Source organism: Cyprinus carpio, chromosome B24 (assembly GCF_018340385.1).
Source record: "Cyprinus carpio isolate SPL01 chromosome B24, ASM1834038v1, whole genome shotgun sequence".
NCBI lineage: Eukaryota > Metazoa > Chordata > Actinopteri > Cypriniformes > Cyprinidae > Cyprinus > Cyprinus carpio.
This window is the reverse complement of record NC_056620.1, coordinates 15,249,144-15,274,969: the sequence shown is the minus strand read 5'-3', so window position 1 is coordinate 15,274,969 and position 25,826 is coordinate 15,249,144. Positions and strand designations below refer to the sequence as shown.

Genomic DNA, 25,826 nt, shown 5'->3' with positions numbered 1-25,826 from the left:
AAATTGGTATAGCTAGAATCACTACGTCACCACATATGTAAATGGCTATATTGGACAAATATGGTACAATGTTTCTTTTGTGTTGCAGTATTAGTCACTATGTTATCGTGATGTCCATGACCATCTTCCTGATGTTGTTGAGCATCATCACGCACATCTTAACCTCAAAGAAGATCCTCATTGGACTGAAACAAAAGATGCACTTTAGGTGACCTAAGTTCCTAGTTCCAAGACCTCCTACTTAAAGTTTACAAGGTGCAAAAATAATATGACTGATGTTCAGCGTGGGGTCTTACTGTTTATGGGTATTTCTTAACATCATTTTTACTTAAAATTTATGACTGCATCCTACAATAGGAAGACTCGTATAACTAATATAAAAACAGTGATCTGCTGTTAATACATTCAGTGGACTTACAGGGATTTTAGAACTGGGGATTAAAGGGAAAAAATGCCATAAGACTGATTTAGATTAAAGAGAAAGAACTTGATTTTGTCTCTGTATATGTACTGTATGATTTATGCCAAATTTGAGGAATATTACGATGTTACAGATGGCATTATGGTAAATGTGTAGTTTTATAACACTGTATTTTAATATTGTAAATATGTAAAATAATTTATTTACAATAAACCTTCACATGAATAAATGACATTTTAAAATGTATTTAAAAAGTTATTTTGTAATAACTCTAGAGTTATCAATAATATTTCACAATATTACAGTTTAAATAAATGCAGCCTTGGTGAGCAAAAGCGACTTCTTTCAGAAACATTAAAAAATATTATTGACTCAACTATATATATATATATATATAATGAAACATTATAACATTATATACCAACATTTTATCTATATATTTGCTAATATGTAAATGTTATTAGTCTGTTCAGAAACACATTAGTTTTACTCACATCATGTCCATTAATAACTTATGCACACCCCCCTCTGCAGCTGTGACAAGATCACAGGGGAAAACCAAAAACCACAGACCCTGTCAGCTTAAGACTAGACACTAGTACTGAGCAATATTAAGATTTTAATGATACCCCTAGTCTCTGCCAACAGAATTTTAATAATGCATTGAGACTCCTCTATATAGACAATTGTGATCTTGCATAATTTTTTTTATCATAACTGGAATCGCAAGGTTTGTTTGAGGTTGTTTGACAATGTGACTCATTGTTTTTGAGGTTGGCCACCTAAACTGAAATGTCAAATGTGCAACAGTGTGAACCATAAAAACAAACAGCAGCCTGGCTGCCTCAACGAGAGAATGTGTTAAAATAGTGGTTTCTGAATGGGTGAGGAGCAGATGCAACAAACACATTACCTTACTTCCTCATCTGCTCTACTATCGTCGACTTCTGCGTTGCTGTTCAGAGGGTAAGTATCTTGCTTCATTATCTCATTAGGCTGTTAATTTTGATTAGTAACTTTAACATTTTAAATGCACTGTCTTGTAAATGATAGTTGAAATGTCTTGCTTTCATCTGATTTTCTGAAAAGAACCAACATACTTGTACACATACAGAAGTCTGTGGCTTGTTTGCCACTTTCAAAAGAGCTACAAAGAGATACATAAAGTACTCCAAGTTAAACTTTAAAGGAGTGAAAAGAGGATTTATAAAATACATTTACTTATTCATTGACTTTTTATTGGTTTGTTTCTACAGTACACTAATAATACTGTTACCTACTCAAGCTGCAAACTTATGTAACCGTTTACAGTAAGATTCCATTAGTTAACATTAGTTAATGCATTAAGACATACACTAACAATGAGCAATACATTTGTTATATTCAAACTTTATTTACTTTAATAAATATATAATGGTTCATTGTTGGTATATGTTAGTTCAGGTCAGTTACATAATATTAACAAACAACTTTGATTTCATTAAAGGGGTAATATGATGCTTTTTTTATAGATCATTATTTTGTGTATTTGGTGTAACAGAATATGCTAACATGCTTTAATGTTCAAAAAACACATTATTTTTCAAATACTGTACATTATTGTAGGTCCTCTATGCCCTGCCTCTCTCAAGCGTGTTGTTTTCTACAAAGTCGCTCCTTCTGACAATCGCAGTCTGCTCTGATTGGCCAACTGACCCAGTGCATTGTGATTGTCTAAACACCGCAAGCACTTGTCGAAATGTAACGCCCTTTCCATAACCGCAAGCTTCATCTTTCAAAATAAATGTAAAGACAGTTAATAATGTCCATAGTTTTATCATCAGTTCAAGCTCGAAAGGAGAACAGAGTCGTGTGACAGACACAGTGATGAAGCTCTTATGTGTTTGCAAACACAAGCCACGGACGGTTAAGACAGCTGACTCCACTGTGTGACCCCCAACCCCCCCAACCCCCCCCGTCGCTGTTTTTTTTATAAAAAAAAAACTTTTTTTTTTTTTTGTAAATGTGTGTGGGGATTTTTGTATTTTGTGTGTCTGGCTTCCGGTCCATCTGCATCAACTCCCTCCAGCTTTATTTAGCTGAACAAAACAGTTCGTTTTGCTGCTTGATATTTAAAGTTGGTGTGTCTTATCATATTATTTTAATGTATTATCTTAATTATGAACACACTGGTTTGTAGTAGAAACAGTTTTACCGTTTACTTGCACGTTGTTATTCTCCTCGTTATTTACCTATAGTGGCTAATGAACCGGAAGTCTCACCCACAGGCTTACTTCCACGTTGAAGAAAAAGGTGGATAGCAAATACTTAAACTAATAACAAAACATACTTACAGCTGATTCAGAAGCCAGATTGTTGTAGCAAAGTCAGAATTACGTCCTCTCCTAGGTTCATGAAACGATCGTCCATAAAACGCATTGCTTTTCTTATGCATGTAATCTTAAAGATTCCTAAATGCATCTACTTTCGGAAGGCCAAAAAAGTCATTTTGCTTTCACCTAGATACACACAGCATCTCCCTGACATGGCTGCTTCAACACTAACTGCGGTTACTGAAACCAAGCCTTCTTTCTTTGCGTGAACATTTGGGCGGCATTATGCAAATTTTCCACATAGTGACGTAGAGATGTGGGGGCGTGTTTGAATGAGCCATTTTAGGGGGACGTGGCAGAGTCTTAACTTTGATAAAGAAAATCTCTTTAGATTTGAGACTTTAGTCTCTGCAACTTTACAGATCTTTTTCATGCACCAAGAGCTTGTAACACTCCAAAGATAAAGGAAAAATTTAAATCACATCATATGACCCCTTTAATATTAGTAAATGTTGACATGAACATTATTAATAAATGGTTTATAAGAATTTTTCATTGTTAATTCATGCTATCTAATGAAGGTAACTAATGTTAAAAAATGGAACCCTACTGAATACACAATTCTGTCGATATTTACTCACCCTCATGTTGTCCAAACCTGTAACCTCCCCCCAACATTCGCCCCTTTTCTGTGGAACAAACATATTTTAAGCATTTTTGTCCTCATAAGGTGGAAGTCAATGGAAACCAAAATTCTATGGTTAACAACATTCTTCAAAATATATTTTATGTTCCACAGAAAGAAAGTTCTACGGGTTTGGAACGACATAAGGGTGAGAAAAAGATTAGATTTCTAAATTTTTTGGAATAATTACTCATGAATAATACAGAGTTAAATCGCTGAAAATGATTTTTGTGAGTAAAATCAATGTTAATAAACATGCTGTTATAATGATTCAAACATTCTTTAAAATGTAGTAGTGAGTTTAACTAAGACTAAAACAATGCAGATGCCTTTTGCATCTATTCAGTGACTTTCTCACATTTGTCTTCCAATATGTTTTCTCACTAGGAACCATGGCAATGAACACCACAGTCAACTATACCACCAGCCCTGCAGTGACAACCAACCCAACTTCAGAAGCCCCCTCGGCACACCTCACCGAGCCCTTCAGAGTCGCCCTGATCATCATTTACACTGCAGTCCTTCTAGTCGGCATCACAGGCTTAAGCGTCATGATCAGCTTGTTAAAAACCAACATTCGCTCGTTAACCACCATCGCCTTCCTGAACTTGATGGTCGCACACTTTCTTTTCCTGCTCACCGTGCCGTTCAGAATCTACTACTACGTGTCCCAAACGTGGAAGCTGGGTCATGGATTCTGTAAACTGGTCAGCGCCATGGTGCATATCCACATATACATGGTGTTTACCATCTACTCCATCCTTCTCACGGTTCGTTTCCTGCATTTTTACAAGAAAACGCAGCGGACTGAGTTCTACAGGAGGCTGCATGGACTGGGTGCGAGCGCTCTGGTGTGGTTCATCCTGTTAATCATCATGCTCCCCGTCGTGCTCAAACAATACGGACACGGACAGGGACAGGGAGAGGTGCTGCCCGTCGTGCTCAAACAATACGGACACGAACACGGACACGAACACGGACTGGGAGTGTTTATTTACATCTTTATAATCACGGTGTCGTGTCTTCAGACCTGCATCCAGGTCATCATCCTGCGCTCGATGATCCTCAAGTACGGCCCCGCCTGCCGTTCCCAGCAGGAGTTTTGGGTCCAAATAAAAAACCTCAGCTTTGTACTCATCATGCTCACCTGCCTGGTACCGTACCACCTTTTTAGGCTACAATACATGAATTATACTAAAGAACTTCATCAGATAAATGAAGTGTTTCTGGCCATCACTGGGCTTACGTGTTTCGACATGCTGACGTTCACTGGGAAGAACATATATAAAGTGTGCTGGACCAGATAAATAAAGCGGATAAATACTGAACATGGATACCATTTTCCGCATCACTACCCATAAATCAGGGTCTGCAGATGGAAACTGGAAACCGTTTCAACAGAACACATTTTTTATAATTATAAGGTGAAGGTAATGAGAATCAGCCTTAGCAAAATGTGGCCCGTTTTGCGCCAAAATACCATAGAAATTACTGAAAATATTAAGTGTGGTAGCTGTGTTTCTGAAAGCTTTTTACATTGTTTGAATGCTCTTGAAAAAAAGGGTCTGTGTTTTGTTTTTTGTTTTTGATCATGTAAATTCCATTAGGCCTACCATGATAAGCCTATACTTTAAAGTAACAGTGTTACTACAGTATATATATATAATTCGATTGTTATGTGTTTAAAATGACAGTAGTGATAATGGTAATCATGGTATTCAAGTCTTACGGATGATTTGAAATGACGTATGTTTTGATATGCTTTTGTGGAGATAGAAATGCAAAATACATTTTATTTTAAGGGTTAATTTTACAGCGCAACTTTGACAGCTATTATATTTACAGATAATAACTGAACTAATATGAAAGCAGCTCAGTGAATTTAAGTCCTACGTTCTCAGAACTTTGGTTAATCTTATCTCAAATTTATGAACATACGTTCTTCCAATAACGTTCATTCAATGTTGTGCTCTCAAAGCGTCATCGGCTTTCTTTTCCTCTAATGTTTTTTGTAACGTTATACTTGTAATACGTTTCAGAACGTTTAGGGAACTTTTAAAAGTAGGCCTAATTCAGAACGTTCCCATAATGATAAAATGGAACGTTCGCATTTTTTTTCTCTAGTGTTTTCATAACGAATAATTTGTTTTTGTTTTTTTTACGTTAAAAATTTTAGGTTTTAAACATTCAGAGACCATTCCAAAATGTTCATACCATAATGGCAAGTTGCTGAAGTTCTTAACACATATTTTGTGAGCTGGGGGTACATCTCGCGACACGACAAACTTGTGATACTCGTGACTCGTGATAGAGCGTCAGTTAGTTTCATATTTGGGGACGATTTTAGACTCATGCAAAAATGAAACGTTCTAAATATAGTTTTATGTTCAGTTATGTGATAAAACAATAGACAACCGATGTTCGACCTCTTGTTGAGAGAGAGAGAGAGAGAGAGGAAAATAGAGATTTGGCGCCCTCTTCTGATAAAATTGGAGAACTTCAAAGACCGGATCTGAGGTAGCTTAGTTGAAAGCTAAAACAATATTTCTGTAACTATGAGTTGTGCTTCAGGGTTCAACCAGTGTTTATATGTAGGCTTTTTACTTGTTTTCTGAAAATACAAAAATATCGGTTTTATTCATATGTGTTCCCTCTTGTCTTTAGGCTTCGTTTGTCTGCGTTTTTTATGGCGTGGACTCATGCACAGGCAAAATGATTCATGTCTTGTGTTTTATTGGGGCTAGTTACTGTTTAACATCTCCACCCAACTTTCAGTTTGTTTAGTAAATCGACCTAATGAGGCTCCCCCAACACCACCAAAAGTATTATCCAATGTGAGGCTTTTGACATGTCAAACACTTCATTTGCGCTCTATATCCGCCTAAATATAATATTTATTAGCATAAAATTTTGACACATGCTCGTTTGGGTTTTGGTGGATTAATGCACATCGTTGTTGGACGTGGAGAAGGTAAGATCAGATAGTTTTACGTTGCGGTCATTGAATTGTGGGCCAGTTAAAGAAAGAAAGAAAGAAATCCGTTAAAACGTTTGTTCCTACATTTTATAGAGTCTTTAAACAAGTCCTTTCTACTAAATTTTGCCGGTAAAAAATAAATAAATAAATAAATGTGTGTGTGTGTGTGTATATATATATATATATATATATATATATATATATATATATATATATATATATATACCGCTCGTGCAGTTGTGACGTCAGCATCCCCTGAATTAGGTTAGTCTCTAGTCGTGTTTTATTATAATTTTTCGTATTGACAAATAGAAATATGTAGGTGTTTCATACAGAAAACGTACACGATTTTTGAGTTTTCTGAAATGCTATGTTGTGAAACCAAATAAGCAGTGCTTATTAAATTATTCTATTTCATATTTTATATCCAATATTGCGGAATTTTTTTTAAATTATATTTGCTTTGCTAATTTACACTTTAAAAGGTTTCCTTCTACATTAATTATGTGCCTTAATATCATTTAGGTCATATCGTGATTATTTCAGTTGCCTGTAGCCTATAGAAGTGACATTAAAGGGCTCTTTTATATAAAACTGAATGTACTGCCTTGATACTGTGAGTTATTCACGGTCCTGGAGTGATATTTTACTTCCAAGCAATTCTAGTTTGACCTTGAATTTATTTAACTGCTGAAGTGGTATGACAGATCAACTAGTAATTTGGAGAGTATTTTGCAATATGATTTTAAGTACAGTATTAATCTGTCTGCATCGGAGCTGATAGTGAGGTGTAATGCAATCTACTGAAAATAGTATAAAAAATAGCCTCACCAAACCCTTATCACATGAACATTTGTGCACTTCCTCATTTAAAACATTGTTTGTTAGAGTGAAGTTAAAATGTAACTTCTGTGATGTTTATCCCTGTACAGTATCCATGTGCATACCGAATCTAACCTCAAGTACTTCAATTTATTGAATATATTGTTTTTTTTTAAGTATTTTAATATTTTGTTGACTTTCTTTTTTTGTTATGACTTGTACAGCGTTGTTACTATTTTGTTGGACTTTCTATAGTTGATTAAATTGCACAGTTCTTCTAAAATCCGACGCAGAAGTATTTCATTAAAGATGAATTTAAAAAAAAAAAAATTATAGGCCAGAGATGAATTTTTTTTTCAACATTTTTGTTTTGTTTCCTTTATGCATTTGCACATGCATTGTACAGGCCTGATGATGCTGCAATGTGTTTATTTTTTTTTATAAGAACATATTTATATTTTTTTAAACTCATAAAAGGATAGTTTTTCCTCATGTCAAACTGTATACATTTGTTTCTTCTGTGGAACACAAAATGCATGGACAAAAAAGCATCACTTGATTAATTTTTCAAAAATCTCTTCTTCTTTGTTCCACAGAAAAAAAAGTAATATACACAAAAAAATTGGTGAAAGATTTACTTTGAAACAATTATCATTAAGACATAGCTAGTAAATTTCACAATTATTTAAAAAGAAATGGCAAGCGACACATCAAATTAAATGTGAAATTTAAGTAGAAAGATAATTTTTTTTGTTTTTTTTACATCTTTGAAAAATCATTTTTACAGTGTAAGTGAAAGAATGAGAATAATGTGAATAAATAACAGAAATTTCTTTGTTGGGTGAACTATCTCTTTAAGAAGAATGGCTCATCAATGACTCATAGGTTCAAAATATTACATTCAAATAATTCTTCAGTGTCTCTTAATCTAATTTAAATAAAAGTTAACATGCAAAACAGAATTTGTGTTAGACGAATGTAAATTATGTCTATGATTAGATCATTGCAACAGAATTCAGGAAATGCTAATTTACCTTTATTTTTTAAATATTCTTTTAAATATATCTCAAGCTTGGAGAACTCCACTGGTTTAACAGAAGTTCAGATCTCACCTTCATTCTGAAGTCTTTGTTTACAAATGGAAGCTCAATGGTGCTGCAGTCTTTTGGGTTTGGGACAGTGCATCACTTTGTAAGAGTGTCATTTTGCCTGAGAATAGGGCTTGTTGGTTGCGCTGCACCAATAAAACCTTCCTGTTCCTTTCTGGAACAAATGGGGAATACTGTTATCTCTTTATCCTTCTGATAAGTATAGGATAAGGTGAGAAGATAAGTTCTGTTCAAGGAGGTGAGGAGTCTTGGCCAAGGCTCCTCCCTTGTCTTAGAAGACGACAAATCAGCATTCTGAAGAGATGGTCAACCTAAGGCTGCCCTCAGTTCTCTCTCCAAGAGACACTGTCCCGGGACGACTTTAAGTAGAGATAGCCAGGCAGGGATGAAGTTTTCACCAACTCCTCTTCCTAAATCCTTGTTGGACATGGATGTAGCCAATTACTGCGAGGGCCTGGACCCAACCTATAGCACATTGGGCTTTGAGAACTCAGAAGTGCTTTATTGTGGTGGTGAGTGCTGTGCAATTTGTCCAAAATATGTGTTTTTTAAAGTACTTTTAGAAGTTGCAGATGCGGTTGATGCTGCTTGGACTAGTAAACCAATGACCATTATGCTTAAAGTTTGTGTTTGTTATAGTGTTGTTATTAAAATGTTAATTAAAGCCATGTCAGTTCACAGATTCTATAACTGATGTGGGTATTAATTTGACTTAGTATGACTGTCTCAGACGTGTCTGGAGGGGACGGACGCCATGTCATGGCTGGTTTAACAGCTGTCTGAACTGTCTGGAATGATTCGTCCCAGCAGAATCATTTACCTCAACCTAAAGGAGATAATTGTTAGCTAACTATTTTGAAAGTCTTTCCATTCGGTTTAAAATTCAACAGAGGTTTCGCTCAAATCCTGAGAAAAGAATTCTGCGTCTCAGGATTAGAGACTGGGATCTCCATGGGTTCATAGGTTGGGAAAATAGGACAAAATGAGGTACGTTTAGGTGTAAAGTCAATATATTTTGTACAACTGCAGAGTTAATTCAAAGCAATACAAGAGAAACAGTGAACTCAGATATTTTGAGGCGTGAAATAATATTAGTCCAATGATTTGTCCACAAATTAAAGTAAAGGGACAGTCACACTGGGGCATTGTGTACTCAAAGGTACATTTTGGATAGGGCAACTCTTTTAGACTCCTTGCGTTACTGGCACGATTACGTCACTGCAATCTGATGTGATTTATCCACTTTGGTTCTCCATTAACCTAATGCTAAAATTGCTGAAGAGATTTCCCAGTTATCTTTACAGTTCTTTACAGTACATTGAAACACAGAGATAGAGAAAGGCCATAAAATAACTGGAATACAAACTATTTAAAGGCAAACGCACAATCTCTGGCATGCAGATGGACAGCTAGACAAAAGTTCTTTGGCTGAACTTAATTTCAGTTGGATTTTCTTAAAATAATCAGTAAACTTTACCCAAATATCTTATATAATGAAAATGTATTGGAGGAAACCCAATAAAATTAGACCTGTCATACTGACTAGACTGAATCTGCCGCAATTAAATACTGACTAGCAGTTGCACTAAAAAAGTGAACCTAAAAATGTGCTTTGCATGGTAACATCTACAATAATTAATTCCAAAATATATCATAAACATTATTTTACACCACAAATGCATTAGTCTACTTATGTTTTTCAAACCATCCATGCTGGGAACTGGATAAAAAAAAAAGATAAATGCAAATGGATACAATAAAATATCTGACAAATTTAAATGGATTGCACACAGTGAAACTCATGTATAGCAACAAGCATTTTGTTGCATTAGCTAATTCTAATCAAGTATTTTAGTAAGTATTAATCAACTGTGCAATAAGCAAAATTCACGTTTTGAGTTGATGTTTGCATGCAAATACATTTAATATAGTGTAGGAAAGCATTTGGATGGATTGGTTGTTGTATTCAGCTAATTTGTATATAAATAGGCATTCTTCTGGTTTCTTTAATATGCTGGGGTTGTGCACCCAAAAAGCACATCATTTACTCACCCTCGTATCATTCCAAAATGCATGAATTTCTTTCATCTGTGAAACACATGAGAAGATATTTTGAGAAATGTCTCAGATGTTTGTTTCTCCATATTGTCAATGGTAACCAAAACTCTTTGGCTACCAGTATTTTTCCAAATATTGGCAATATTTAAATTTTTGGGTGAGCTACTTCTTAATTAAGTCCATAAAGCTGTGCATGTATTGAAATTATTTGCCAACTGATTTATGTTTTGATTTCAAGTTCTGTATCACCTTACTCTGGAACAGAACACTTCAAAACACGCTCTGCAAATGTACGAAAGCCAACAAGATCAATTGGCTCTCTGCGACCACACGTGCCCTTTGCATTCAAATGATGTTTTATTCCGAAATGAGAAGGAATCACTTTGGGAATATACTGAATCAGAAGAGATTGCTTTCAACCCACATTAACATTTATCCACGAGATGTCAATCTCCATTAAATATCTATCTATGCGATAAAACAGAGGCTAATCCTAATTAAGTCTGTCCTACAACAGCAGGAGGCTCCAATCAGTCTCAGTGCATAAAAGGCTAAAGTCCCCTGCTGCATTTCTTTTGTTGAAATGTTATGATTTTGGATGCACAAAGGAATGATTGATTTTTCATCCTGGGTGCCACTCTCTGTTGCATTAGAAGGTCTTTTAGGATGAGCATCCTTTGTTCACTTATGCAGAACTCTTCCACATTCTCCTCGTTAGCGGTTATGATTGAAAGACAGAGTAAAAAGGCCGAGATTTGATAGACGCATCGTCCTGTAGCTTTAAGAGACTCACTAGGCCTCTTTGGTTGTTAGCAAACTTGGATTAGCATAGCATCCAGAAGCTTAGCAGCAGTAGATTCCCACTATTTAACGCTCTGAATGTACAATGGACATGATTCTCTGTTTTAAGTAATCTAAAGCCTTTTATGAATGAGCTACCAAGTGAATCATCAAGCCCTCACTTGACCGAACTGTCAAACCAAAGTGTTCAGGTGGCAGCCAGTAATGCTATGTGTGATGATTTCAGTTTTGACTGTCCATGTTGTTTTTCATAGAAAACATGCCAACAGAGCCTGACATCAGTCAAGGAGAAAATGGCGTGAGCTCCAACTGCGCAATCTGTGGTGATAAAGCCACAGGTAAACATTATGGCGCCTCCAGCTGTGATGGCTGCAAAGGATTCTTCCGCCGGAGCATCAGGAAGAGTCATGTCTACTCCTGCAGGTACATCGCACTCATCCAACTGAGATGTTTACATTATAAAATAAATATTGTGTAGTGAAAATCATTTTTATGTGTTCAGGGTTTATTGTAGTATTATTTATGTACTATTTTGGTATTTATTAGTAGCTTGAATTAGTTTTTATTTTTTATTTCCTGTTTTTATTTAAATTTTAGTTTAGTTTAAGTATTAGTTTTTTTTAAATATTTATATTTTAATTGATGTACTTTATTCGTTTATTTTTTATTCAGTTTTAGTAATTTTAGTGAGTAAACTTATTTCAGTTTATTTATTTATTTTTTTTTTACATTTTTTAAATTTACATTTTTTGTGTAATATTTGTATTTTTATTTAATTTTTATTACAGTTAAAAATATTTTAATAGTTTTAATTTTATTTAACTATGACAACACTATAGCATGGGAATAAATTTTTTTTAGAAACCCTTTGTTCAAACATAAGTGTACATTAACATGAGTATGATTCATAGTTGAGTGCCTTTTATGACCAAATTATTTTTGATGAATCATTCAATATGACTCAGGAATCAGTCTTGAACTTGTGAGTTATCAGTTCTACTGTTGAGTGCCTCAGTTTTTTTAATGAATCATTCAAAAAGACTCATGTGTCAGTCTCAAAGTTATCAGTTTGAATTAGTCTAATAAATCATTATTTGACCAATTCGCTGGACCATAAGCCTTTATGGAAGCCTTTTACTTTAAGGAAACTGGATTTGTTTAGTGAAATTAAAATCATAACCAGATACATTGTAAACCAGATAAAGTTTTATTCTTAAGATATAGTCTTTATTTATTTATTTACTTTTGGGCAGGTTTAATCGTCAATGTGTTGTTGATAAAGACAAAAGGAACCAGTGTCGTTTCTGCAGACTTCACAAATGCTTTCGAGCTGGAATGAAGAAAGAAGGTAAACATTTTATATGTATACTTTATCCCCACAAATACTCCCTTTTCCCACAGTTTCGAACAGATAGCTTATGGAGTAACAAGGAAGAGGGAACTCGAGAGAGTAAAATGGATGATGCCATAAAACTTGCCTTGATTACACAAGGATGTTTAGTTTATTGGATATATAACCTTGGCTTAGACTTTTATGATGGGTGATCATGTGCTCTCCACCTCACTTTCCGTGCGTACACGTTGTTCAGGACTGCGGTCAGTTAAAGTTTTACTTCTAGCTAAGGCAGGGTTTTGCACGCCAGTCATGTATTATGTTTAATTTGCTCACCATTGTTTCCTATTCCTTCTGAAAAGGAAAAAAATCCTGATTCCAGCCTTAGATGGTTTACTGGTCTTAGCTGGTTTAAGATGGTTTACCTTGGTGATGCAGCTGGTGTTTACTAGATTGAAAACCAGGCTAGGAGACTGGTTAAGACCAACAAACAATCTTAGGCTGGTTTAAGCTCTTTGTTCATTAGGCATCTTCTCAAGTTTGAACCAATGTCAAAAGTCTAGATATGAGAAAAATGACACATCAGCAATTTAATTTCTAAAAAGGTTACAAAAGATTTCATAAAAAAAAGTATTTTAAAACATGCTCAAAAATAAAAACTATTGTATATATATATAAATATATATATATATATATTTTTTTTTAAATAATCTAAAATACAGTAACATGTCCTGTAGGAAATTTTTATGGCTTGTAAAATTTCCCAGTGTGTTCATCATTGGAAGGTGTGGCAAAAAGGTCATTTTAGTCTGTGTTTTAAGTTTAATGATGTTAAAATACATCACAATGAATGTGACAATGCCTTGGCAATGTGTGAGATTTTCTGTAAATAAGCTTGAGAAACACACCCATCATCTTGGCTAATCAGTAATATTTCTTAACTGTTATTAGCTCACTAATCAGCAAAATTGTTTGCGCTTGTTTTCAGCTGTGCAAAATGAACGGGACCGTATCAGCTCGAGGAGAACCATACAAGACTCACATGACCTGCCGCCAATCACGGCCCTGGCTCACGCTGAAGCTCTCTCGCAGCAGGTAAACTGTCCTATCAAGGTTAATCGAAACGCTCTTTCTCTCTCTCTCACACACACACACAAAAAGAAAGAGAAAGAATATCTGTAGAGAAGGGCAGAGATATGGAAAATAAAAACATGCATATAGTTAAGGTATCTGCGGCAGTAACATTTATTGCTTTTGAGCAATAAATTATTGCTGTGATTGTCAATTAAAGCAAAGGTGTATGGTTTTAATGCATTATGCTAGAGATAAATAGTCACCAAAGACAAAAATTAACCAACAGGGCTGATTAAAGAAGGAAGAGAGGTTTCATTACAGTAACTTTGATGAAGTTCTGCTCAGTAGTCATTAATGACAAAGAGAGATAAATAACAACTGAGCGCTGCTTTCTTTGAGCATCAGTCTGTGTCATCAACATTTCTAATTATCTGCATGAGTACCTGCGTGAATTTACTCTGAGAGCGAGGTAACAGCCTGTGCAAAAGCATTTTTAGAGGACATGGTAAATTTGGTTCTTCTCTCGTTTGTCTCCCAGCAGATCAGCCCAATGGGCCCTGCTGATGTTTCAGAGAAAAAATCAGCCACTATCAGTGACGTCTGTGAATCTATGAAGCAACAGCTGCTTGTTCTGGTAGAGTGGGCTAAATACATCCCAGCCTTCGGCGAATTGCCACTTGATGACCAGGTAATGGCCGTCGGAAAGCAACACTGGCTGTACTAATTGGGGAGGCCCTTGGGTTAAATTGCAGGGCCATTCAGTGAAGCTCAATATTTGCTATTCACATGGCTGACTCAGTTTAGCTTCCATGTAGCAAGCTGTCTGTGTTGCTCTAAATTTCAGATTTTTCCATTGCATTTATTTGTTATTGAACATGCAGAACCATCCAATATTTAAAAAATGACCTTAAAGAATGAAAAAAAGTCCTTTACTCCATGTCTGTTAGCTTTGAGGTATTTTACTATATAGAGATTGCTAGTTTAATACTAAAAGTTGGCAAAAAAAAAATTTGCATCTTTTTTTTTTTTTTTTTTTTTGCAGTCTTTTTCTTCTGGAACAAAATTAATTACTCATTTTGCATTATACTGACTTTTTATTTTTATTTTAATTTTTGGACACATGCAGTCAACTAGGAAGCATGGCACCTGCTGGTAGAGAGTGTAACTACACCATGTTTCTACTTCCATTTAAAATGTTCTGAGAAAATAATATTCAATTATTAACATTGAAGACTGGAGTGAAGGCCTTCACAGGAATAAACTACATTTTTAAAATATATTAAAATATTATTTTTAAATTTAATAACCTTTAATTAAATTAATACGTTTTTTTCACTGTGGTATAGCAGATATTCATTTTAACTGTGGCTTACAGAAACATGTTAAACCAGGTCTCATTTTTCTTCCAGGTTAGTTTATTACGAGCTCATGCCGGAGAGCATCTTCTGCTTGGTGTGGCTAAAAGGTCAATGCCATACAAAGATCTCTTGCTTCTAGGTAACTTCTAATAGTTATTTTCACCTTTCAACATAATTATACTGTAAATAGACAGATTTCCATTTTCCATGCAGGAAATGGCTGCGTTGTCCATCGAAACTTCCCTGAGCCAGAAATAGGTCGCGTATCTAACCGAGTCTTGAATGAACTGGTTCTACCCTTCCAGGACATCCAAATTGACGAAAATGAATACGCAGCACTAAAGGCCATTGTGTTCTTCGACCCAGGTATGACGAATGAAGCAGAGCATTTATTAAACACCCAGTATCAATCCTGAAACATAGCCATACATGTTACTATCTCTGTTTTTTAACATCTAGACGCCAAAAGCTTAAGAGATCCTTCTAAGATCAAGGCAATGCGCTATCAGGTTCAAATGAGTCTGGAAGACTACATTAATGACCGGCAGTATGACTCGCGTGGGCGATTCGGGGAGCTTTTGCTGCTTCTTCCTACTCTGCAAAGCATCACCTGGCAGATGATTGAGCAGCTACAGTTTATCAAGCTTTTCGGTCTTGCCAAGATAGATAACCTGCTGCAGGAGATGCTTCTTGGGGGTGAGTATGATGTGAAACATTCAGTTGCAGGGGCTTTTGGAGCGGGAAAATGCTTCATGATCATTTTTTTAGCTAGGTGAAAGCAAGTACTTTATTCGGAAGCAAGTCTACTTAAACTTTTTCTTATAATACTGTGTATTATACTGTAAAATGATGAGGCAGAATGCTGCATTTGCTTTATTAGTATACCATATTATTAATTCTGGAGCGGCTTGAACTTACTTGACTAAGGTAGGCCTATCAGTCTTGACTTGTGCTTGCTAAGGCTAACATCATTAATATCTATCTCAATCTAATTAACAATCAGTGGATAGAACCAAGTGTTGACAGATCTTTGTAGGCCAAGCCAAAAGTTTGCAGCACCCTGGTTCCTTAAACAAAATCCAACTGGATTTTACCACTGGCTTTTGGATTGTAACAGAAACATTATCTCTGTCACTAACAAAAGTTGAGGATTCTTACACATTTGATCCACATGATAATCTTCACAAATGAACACAGCTGAATTTTGAAGCCTAAATACAATCGGCAAAAAGCTAAACTCGGCCTATAAACTACACAATTAAGTTTCTGACATCTTATCAGGCTTTATTTCAAAAACATTTTCCATGAAGTTTTGTGTTAGAATAGTTTGCAAGAGTGTGTAATGGTGTAATGATGTTTAACCTCTGTAGTCCTTTTTCCAGAAAAGTAAAAGATGTATTTTATGTTGTTGAACAAAATGTGAAAATACAGTGAGCTTGCGTTAACCTTATTTCAGGCATTTAACCAGAAAGCCATTCAAAAAACCCACTGACTGTGCAAAAATATTAATTTCCATTTTTTGACCTGCACTGACCTGCAAAAATACCTGCATTCTATTTACATTACATTGAGACTTTTAAGAGAGGTGTGATATTACTTGCACTTTGTGCACTCTATCGCCATCTGTGGTTGAAATCTGGAAGCAGCATATATGCCACAAACCTTTTTATTTTTTATTTTTTTTACTTTTGGACATGAAGCAAGAAGGCACAGATGAATTAGGTGATTATGAAATTTTCCAAACAAATCTGACCAAACTGCTCAAAGTATAACTAATTATTGTAGCATTATTTATTTATTTTAGATATTGGAATTGTGTGTATGAAAATGCCACATTACCACCTCTGTGATTTAGTTTTTAATTTATTTTTGCAGGTTTAACCACGGAGCAACCTCATTTACATCACAATGGTCACCCTCAGATTCCAATAATGGGACAGACCATAGTCATTAGCTCCATCCCAGGACCTGCACACTCACAGCAGATGGGTAAGACATAGCTTTTTTGTTTATCTGTCCCTAAATAAAGTCAGTGGTTTAAATACCAGAAATCAGACATTGGTGAGAAATAAAAATGAATCAGAGAAGTGGTTTAGGTTTATAATAACCCTGATTTGAATCATTTGCTCATTATATTTCAAGCTACACAAAGTGCATTTTATAGCTTTTTATAGGTTTATTTAGCTTTTGCTACATTATTATTATTAGTGGTGCTTGCCGAAGGCAAAGCATCACTTGTATTATCTCACATACTTATTATTATTCTTCTTATAGATTCCGTACAAATTTCGGCGCGTAACTAGTCCCGCAGTTTTTGTCACAGACCCGCAAAAGTGGCGTCAAATCGTGCGGCCTATAAGGGAATGGTGTGCTATGACTTTTATAAGCGATCGGGCGTACGATGTTCGCACACCGGGCGAAATATCGCCCGAAAAATCGCATAGACAATACATTGCGGCCAACTTTGACGGATCGTAGCTCCGAGAGAGAATTTCGCAGAAACATGTGAATCACCACATTTGGAGAGGCTATCAGGCTTTGCGAGAACATACCCCACAGTGGGGTATAAGTTGTACCCCTGGGGCGCAAGAGCCCCCCAAACTTGCCCCATAGACATACTATGGTGAGGGATCGCCCATGAAACAGCGCGTTTTTCCTACTATGGTAATTTACGTAGGAGTTTTGCATTGAACATAACTCTGGATCACAATGTCATAGAGACATGGGGGTGGGCTCATTTTACTCAGACAACCAATCAGTCTACCAGGATCATTGTGAAGCAGTCAAGCCACGCCCTAGCAACCATTTACGGCCCCTTAGTAACAAGCTCCATAGACTTCAATTGAAAAAGATCAAATTAATATCTATGGATAGAAGTGTCATAGAAACATGACGGTGGGCTCGTTTGACTCGGGGCAGCAAACGGCCAATCACGAATCACCTTCAAGACTTCATAGCCACGCCCTAGCAACCATTTAGACCACCCTAGCAACCCAAAGCATAGAGGGATATCTTCAAATCTGAATATCATAAAGGCATGGGGGTTGGTTTATATCATTCATACTGGAAAGCAGCCATCATTCCCAGCTGCCAAGCCACTCCCTAGCAACCAAACAGAGTACCCTAGTAACCGTTTTGCAAGACTTATGTCTCTGCATCAAAACATCGTAGAGACATGGGGGTTGGATTATATTGTCAAGCATCCTTTGGAGTATCATCATTGGGAGCTGCAAGGCAACTCCCTAGCAACCAAACAGAGTACCCTAGCAACCATTTTGCAAGATCTATATCTCTGCATCAGAACAATGTACAGACATGGGGTTTGGCTTATACTGTCAAGCAGCCTTTGGAGTATCGTCATTGGGAGCTGTTAGGCCACTCCCTAGCAACCAAACAGAGTACCCTAGCAACCCGTTTTGCAAGACCTATATCTCTGAATCAGAACATCGTAAAGACATGGCGGTTGGCTCTTTTGACTCATGCTAGCTAACTGGAATTCCAACATGCTAGTCATGCTAGCAGTGAATAGCTACATGCTAATAGTGATTAGCTAAGAGATAAATCAGGCTATGAACTCTATAAAAACACCTAAGTAACTGAGGGCCGAGTTTTGCCACTGCAAGCACCACTCACATTTTCTTCAGGAAATGTACATTCTAGTTATTATTATTATTTTTATGTTTCTGTTTCTTCAGCATCCCCAGATACCCCCATTCCATCTCCCACTTCAGTACAGGAGGTGTACAAGCCCCCCGGCAGCCCGGCTCTCCTGCTCCCGCCACAGCCCATGCCAAACAGACCCTCTCCCGAGCCTCCCCTTTGAGTCTCCTCTCTGCCGCAGGCCCTGTTTGTTTGTACAGTATATATGTGAACTGTGTGAGTTACCCCCTTCCCCACATCCAGCGCAACATATTTATCCGATCGAAAGAGAACTTTACAAAAAAATCCAAAATTTATGGTCTAAGTGGATCACCTCTAATTGAAAAAAGTATTTCATCAAAAAAGTATTTCTCCTTGTATCAGCCTACCACTGGTAACCTAGTAAATTTAGACAATATTCATTTTTAATATCAAATTATTGTCAGTTACAAGAGACTTGTCAACATTTTTTGTATTAATAAAAATTCAAGATTTAATTTATTAACAAAATTGTACCAAGCAAAATGTTAATTTTTGCCTGAAAATGTGCCCTTACTTACACAATAAATGCTCTTAGTGCCTGAGTTTTTTATGTTGTGTTTATTGATATTTAATAACTTTTTATGACTTAAGCATTTTTTTATATACTGCAAGTTAAATGTAAGTCATGCTATAAAAGTGCTACTTTTAGGAAGGTTTTAACAGTTTTATTTAGAGTTTTATTGAGCAGAACAAGGGACTTCAACAGGTCCACCAATTATAGTATGATTTTGTGAAATAAAAAAATAAATAATAAATGAAACAAATAATGAAATAAAGCTAAAGTTAAGAAGCTAATGCTAGGCTGAAAGTTCATTGTCACTGATATTACATTTTAATTCAAGTGTGCATTTATTGGATCGGAAATACAGTAAAAACAATAATACTGTAAAAAATTATTACTTGTTCTGCAATATTAACTCTTGTGCTGCTTAATATTTGTTGTGGAAACTGTGATACTTTTGTTTTTCTTTTTTCTTTCTTTTCTAGGATTCTTTGATGAATAGAAAGTTCAAAAGGACAGCATTTATTTGAAATAGAAATATATAAATATTGAATATATAATTAGTGTACAAATGTTTTTACCATTATTTTAGTTTACAAATAAATCAAGGTTGCCCTGGCAGTTGTTGGATAAAAGCATCTGCTAAATGGCTACTTAGTAAAATCAGAATGTTTGAACTTCTTAACAGCAAAAAGTGTTTCTTGTTGTATTTCATACTATTCTGACACATTGCATTTTAAAAGTTTCTTTTCTCCATATACAAATCATAATGTCACTTGCATTACAATCAGAAGGTCATACATATCCTGGCAAATGTCAATGCACCCTGCATGCTAAGGGCAACAGTACATTCACACAGGTGATTCATGTGGCAGCCGTATAAATATGAAGCATAAAAAGACAGACGAGACCTAATGCATATACAGTACATCCCTTTTTGAAACTTTTGTCAGTTTTCTAAAGCAAACCCTGAAAGTGAAAAGCCACTGTGAGCTATATATGGAACGTATGCAATTACAACAAAACGAAGAAGCTGAGACGAGAAAGCAGATGATCATATCATCTCATCTGAGCTGGGTGAAACTGCGCTGCTCTCTGACACATCGTGAATCTCTGCCTCCAAAAGAGAGACAGACAGACGGAGAAAGAGCAAGAACAAGAACAGTAGGCTCATTCGAAAACACATCAAATCAGGCTATTTTCTGCATCTAAACAACAGCATTTGGTGCAGGTGAAGTCCACGTTGTCAATACCACGGCATTCATGGGAAGCCATAATAAGTTTTGGAGTGTGCCCTGTATGGATGGGTTTCCAGAAAGCAATCTGATATCACTAGGTGTGAGTGCACAAGGCCTGGGGGCAGATGAGTCGAATGATGCCGTCAATAGTAGCTGTCTATTATACTGCGGGAGAGCTTGGAGGAAGTGGAAATGGAGAGCGAGCAAGGTAAGATAAACATTGCAAACCCTCCAATCAACTCCATAATGGAGTGGCAGCTCGCGTGGGGTTAAACGGCAAGCTTGACGGGAGAAGGCTGAGCATCCAGTGATGCTTAATGAACAAGCGCACAAGGCTGAATGCACTTATTTGTATACAAAACATTATCTTGGTATTCAAGGCACACATCTCATCTGAGGCGTTCAGCTTTGTGTGACGGTGTGGTATTAAGGTTCGGTAAGCCTCCTCTGAGCAATGTGGAGTGGATGGAAGAAGCATATCTGTTCTTCACCTTTGTGGTGAAGGAAACTCTCACACACTACACCTTGACATTCATGGCAGCGAGGAAACTCAAAGTGATTGTAATCCACATCGCCGACAAGCTGAATAGGAGGAATTTTCCTCCCTTTTCTCATGTAGAACCGTCATTTGTTTGCATAATGACACTTCCAGACTAGAGACCGCTTCTGTTGCAGTGCTGCACTTTAAACCCCATGCTTTGATTTCGTAAGGTCTAAAGCTCTTCTAAATCTTTTATATGAGAGAAATGGATGGTTTCTTGTAGATTTTTTTTATATCATATTTTTAGAATGAGTAGATTTTTGTAGCTATAAGTTTTAGAAAAAAATATTTTAGTATTGTGATTTCCAACAAACCAACCAAAAACAAAACAACAAAAAAGAAACAAAATTTTATTAATTTATTTAATAATTAATCCCAAGATTTTTTTGTCTGTTAATTAAAAAAAATTACAAATATTTTTTATATATATTTTATATATATATTAACGGAGACTTAATGATAGAGTTGTATAACTATAAAAAAGATTGTGAAACAATGTTTAGTAAACCAAAAAGGAAAACGGCTCAGGTGTTAGTTGTGGGCGGGGCCTCAGACGACAGCTTGGTCCACTAATCGCAAAAGCAATTAATTTTATTTTCTTAAACATACAAACAAAAAATATATAGAAATTTGGTAAATATATAACATAAAAATATGAAGTGGTTTTAAAAATTGAGGATGTTTTATTCTTAATAACTTCGCTGGCACGCGGGAAGTGTCCTGTTTGAGGCCTACTCATTTAGTTTATTATTTAGTAGCATTTAGGCACAAAGACACAATTTTCTATGATAGTCGGATAAATGTTGAAGTAAGAAGATGAAAATACCAAAAAATGACGCTTTCTTCAGTTTCACTGTGGAAAGACCGCGGAGGTGAGTTATTGTTTGTTTTTTCTGTGGATCCCTAAACTCCCGTATGTTTACAGGGTTTGCCTCAACGCTGTGTTCTGGTCATATACGTTAGTAAACATGTCTGAAATGATATAATATGTTTCTATAGCAACAAGTTTCAACATTTATTCCTTTAACTAGTGTCTATTTGGTGTTGTTTGACAAGTAAAGGAATATAGGGAATGGTATTTTTTTAAGTGTAACTTTTCCAATTGCTTTTTATACTTATTCTACTAGCAACTAGAAAAAAATTAAGTATATTCATTAATTACTAATATTTTGCAGCCACCAGTCACTATCCTAACTATTAAATTGCTGGTTACAATAGCATTTTCCCCCTCATTAAATCCTGTAGCAATGTGTGTTAAATGGACACTGTGTTTTAGTTGCACTATTACTATTATTTTTGTAACTGGTATTTTTTTATTTTTTTTAATCTATAAAGTAATCATTCTGGGCAGTCATTACATATGACAAGTTAAAAAAAACACATCTAAAGCACCAATTCCCATGAAAATCAATTACAAATATTGGCCACTAGGTGTCGTTAAAGGCGCATTGTAAGTACAGCCACTGTAGCGATGGTTCTTATTGTGAGGAATTTCTAGCAAGTCTCCACAAATCCACTTGATCTTTTATTTTATAACGTATGCAAACGTGGATCAGCATCGCAGCTGCCTTCAAGACTCGTAGCTTAAGTGTTCCACACTGGGTTATTTTATAAAGCATTTGTTGAAAGCGTGTTCATTTATTTGTGCCATCAGGGAATATTTTTGATTAACTCCGCTCTCCATTTAAAATGAATGAATGGTGGTCTATTAGCTGCGTAGGGCTTGAATTCAGGGCCATTGCACATTGCACCATTTTCAGGATCAAGGTTCAAGCAAAGGAAAGATAGAGAGAGAAAAATAATAACTACACGCATACACTTGGTAATGTAAGTACAGTTTAAAATTAATGGCGTCTGTCAGGCTGGGGACCAGCTTGCCACTCAATGAGAGATTAAGGGTAAAGATTGTGCCCCATCATTTTCAGACACACATTTTACCCATAATTCCCCTCCAGATCAACAGAATTTTTTTGCTGAAAGCAGGCAAAGGTGTAGAAACCCTGTGGCTCCCAGCATTGAAGGGACGCATTCGGAACTTGAATGATTTCCACCTTTTTTCATCGCTTGCATGTCTTACCTGATTAAACCGCAGTATTGCTTTGGAAAAAGGAAATGGTAAAGCCATTTAGGACAGGCTGAAATGATGGTTTCTCTCATCAGAGCGGTGCCCTCCCTTTGAGGACTTTCATAAATGTGGGTTTAGTCTGAGAATGACCGACTGTTCCTGGCCTTCTCTGACACCTTGCGTTCTTGCATTATGTCCGGGCGGCACAGCAGAAAATGCTCGTGAAATGTATTCAATTCAAATCAAATTGATGTAGCGCAGAGTAATCTTTCTCTATTAGATGTGTCACTTTTGGCAATTGTTCCCTAATATCCTTTACTGTGACTATATAAGATTAGTGCTCTCCATGCCGCCAGAGTTTTCGTGCCTTACTGAATTATTCACCGAGGCGTAACCTTCAGTTATCAGGTTAGAAAGACCTTGATTATAACAGGAAGTCAAGTGTAGAAAATCACTCTCTCCACTAAAAGAAGTGTTTCAGCCCTTTTGGAAATTTGAATAATTATGAAATGTACTCACAAATAGTATAAGAAATTAATTACACAGGCACAATGGCTTTCTCTGTACTTGCAAAGCCTAATTTATGAGCAAAATAATTAGAGTTTATCTTTAAGGTTTTTTTTTTTTTTATTTTAATGCGTAGCAAATGAAATGTGGCCATTGTTATCTGGAACTTCCTCCTATTAATAATTGACAAAAAAATGAACTCTCTGCTTGATGTTTGTCTCTTAAGTGACAACACTCAAGCGCAGCCAAACTTTTGTGAGTTATTTAATTTCGAATAATGTGCTTACCATCCTATTCTATCATATTTAGTTGGGGAATCGTTAATCAAAAAGAAAATGATGATGACTCCCTGCTGACTAGACTGATGTGTTGCTCTCTGCGGGGCACAGTGGCAAACTGCTCCACAGGCGTCTTCTGGAAATAAGGGAAACAGATAGCCGGTCGTTCCGCACACCTTGAAATTATAGCCTTCCTTGCATTTTTTCCCCTCCCTTGAATAGTCACTATAAATGAATTTAAGTTCATTACCTTCCACCCTGCTGGAATAATGCAACTCTCATTACATCCCTGATAGACAACATTTGACGAGGACATTTCTATTAGCATTATTCCATGCAGCATAATATACCCTTCATTATTTACTTAGTGAACAAGGAGTTTCCTGGAACAAACAGAGATGTGTTTTCCAACTCGCTGATTATGTCCTTTATGTCCTTTTCATCGCTTTTATGGTGTAATTAGCTCATGTGGTTTAGATACTGCACTTAGTGGTTATGTTTTGTTTGTGGTTGATTCATATAAGGGTCACTGACATAGTCCACTATAAAGAAAAGGAATAATCTACTTTCAAATATGTGCCCTTTGTATTCATGATGGTTTCTTATGGTTTTGAAAACTTTCTGGGATTTGAAAAAACAAATATTTACATTTAAAATCATGTGGTGTAATCTTAAAGTAAAAGTAGTATTTTTTATACCTTTTACACATGTGAGTGTACATATGCATATTATTGTCATTATTCTTTACTATTATTTTTAAAAATATAAATTACTGTTCAGAAGTTCGGTAAGATTTGTGTATTTTATTTGTTAGTAAGTTAGTTTTTTATTCATTTCATCAAAACTTTCTTTAGGGCACCAAGGCTGTATTTATTTAATCAAAAATACAGAAAAACAATACTGTAAAATATTACAATTTAAAATAATTTTCTATTTGAATGTTTTAATATGCTGAATTTTGAGTAGCAAGACTTATATCTCTACTTTCACATTTAAACAACTTAAAATTGCATTTTAAAAGTATAAATTAAAAAAATGAATCTTTACTGACTCAGAACTTTTCAGTGTATTTCATGAGGTAAAAACTGTTATTAATTTTTATTAATAACAATGTTCTAAATAAAAACTTTATTATTTATAATTTTATTATTTATTATTAATTCATAAACATTGTATTGGGGAAGTTGCAAGAAAAGTTTAAATTATCTGATATTTTACTAGATTTAATGACCTTGACACAGTCATGATCTGCATGTGTCATCTCTATGATCTTCTGTTTATTTTTCTGCTTGTTTCCACTTGTTTGTTGGACCACATTACTTTTATTGGGCTGATAAAGGTTTTTCAAATAAGCAGTGAATGTTTTATCTATAAGAAAATAAAAAAAAGAGATTGAGATGAAGAAATTAAAAACATGCTTATTATAGAAAATAATATTGAATTGCACTGCATTTTCCTCTGTGTGATCTGTGAAACTATGCTTGCCACATCATCAGGTGTTTTTTTATTTTAACCTGTTCATTGAAATTGAGCTGCAGCACAGTCCCAGACTAATATGGTATTCAGATGCATGCTGCATTTCGCCCCTTTAGAACCCTCATGCATACGTGTGTCTGGGGGAAAAATGCAAGCTGCATTTTAAATGCATTTGTGCATTCAACACGGTGCTCTGTCAGGCATGTGTCTGGGACAGATAGTCCTGACTGCTTCAATAATGCCGAGTGTGCTCTGGAGGTAAATGACCTGACTGGCAGAGAGAGATTGGTGCCCAGCATGTCTCCTGATAAAGTCCAGCGCTTCTGCGACTTTGCCTCACTGCATCTATTTGCACTCCATATTTCAACACGACGCAGATGTAACAGCTTAATTTGCCACCAGTCATAATTCTGCCCACCTACGGCATAATGAGGTGATACTGGTTATTTTAGACTTGGCTGCATGGACGCCTGCGGTAAATCAAGTTCTATGGGTGTTTGCAGTTTCCTTCTTGAATCGGCACGTAAACAGAGGTCCAGCATATGCAAGGATGTTTCTCCGCACAACGCGAATGAGTTTAAGGAAAGT

At 35.8% G+C, this 25,826-nt stretch overlaps 2 protein-coding genes across 6 annotated transcripts; both read left to right on the top strand.

Moving 5' to 3' along the window:
* Positions 1-896: 896 nt before the first annotated feature.
* On the top strand, positions 897-6,389 carry LOC109085762 (probable G-protein coupled receptor 141). 2 transcript variants are annotated; one of them, XM_019100260.2, is made up of 3 exons: positions 897-1,387; positions 3,533-3,566; positions 3,806-6,389. In XM_019100260.2, the coding sequence occupies exon 3, from the start codon at positions 3,811-3,813 to the stop codon at positions 4,723-4,725; it is 915 nt and encodes a 304-aa protein (XP_018955805.2). In that variant the 5' UTR covers positions 897-1,387; positions 3,533-3,566; positions 3,806-3,810; the 3' UTR covers positions 4,726-6,389. The 2 variants fall into 2 exon arrangements, with proteins under 2 accessions (XP_018955805.2, XP_042607924.1); XM_042751990.1 differs by lacking the exon at positions 3,533-3,566 and having other exon boundaries at positions 898-1,387.
* Positions 6,246-19,173, top strand: LOC109085761 (hepatocyte nuclear factor 4-gamma-like). Of its 4 annotated transcripts, none has more exons than XM_019100259.2 (10): positions 6,246-6,389; positions 11,440-11,608; positions 12,439-12,533; positions 13,507-13,613; positions 14,134-14,280; positions 15,002-15,089; positions 15,164-15,316; positions 15,410-15,646; positions 16,826-16,939; positions 18,646-19,173. In XM_019100259.2, exons 1-10 carry the CDS (start codon positions 6,362-6,364, stop codon positions 18,771-18,773), a joined length of 1,266 nt encoding a protein of 421 aa, XP_018955804.1. In that variant the 5' UTR covers positions 6,246-6,361; the 3' UTR covers positions 18,774-19,173. The 4 variants fall into 4 exon arrangements, with proteins under 4 accessions (XP_018955804.1, XP_018955803.1, XP_018955801.1 ...); XM_019100258.2 differs by having other exon boundaries at positions 14,131-14,280; XM_019100256.2 differs by lacking the exon at positions 6,246-6,389 and adding an exon at positions 8,598-8,838 and having other exon boundaries at positions 14,131-14,280.
* The last annotated feature ends 6,653 nt before the right edge of the window (positions 19,174-25,826 follow it).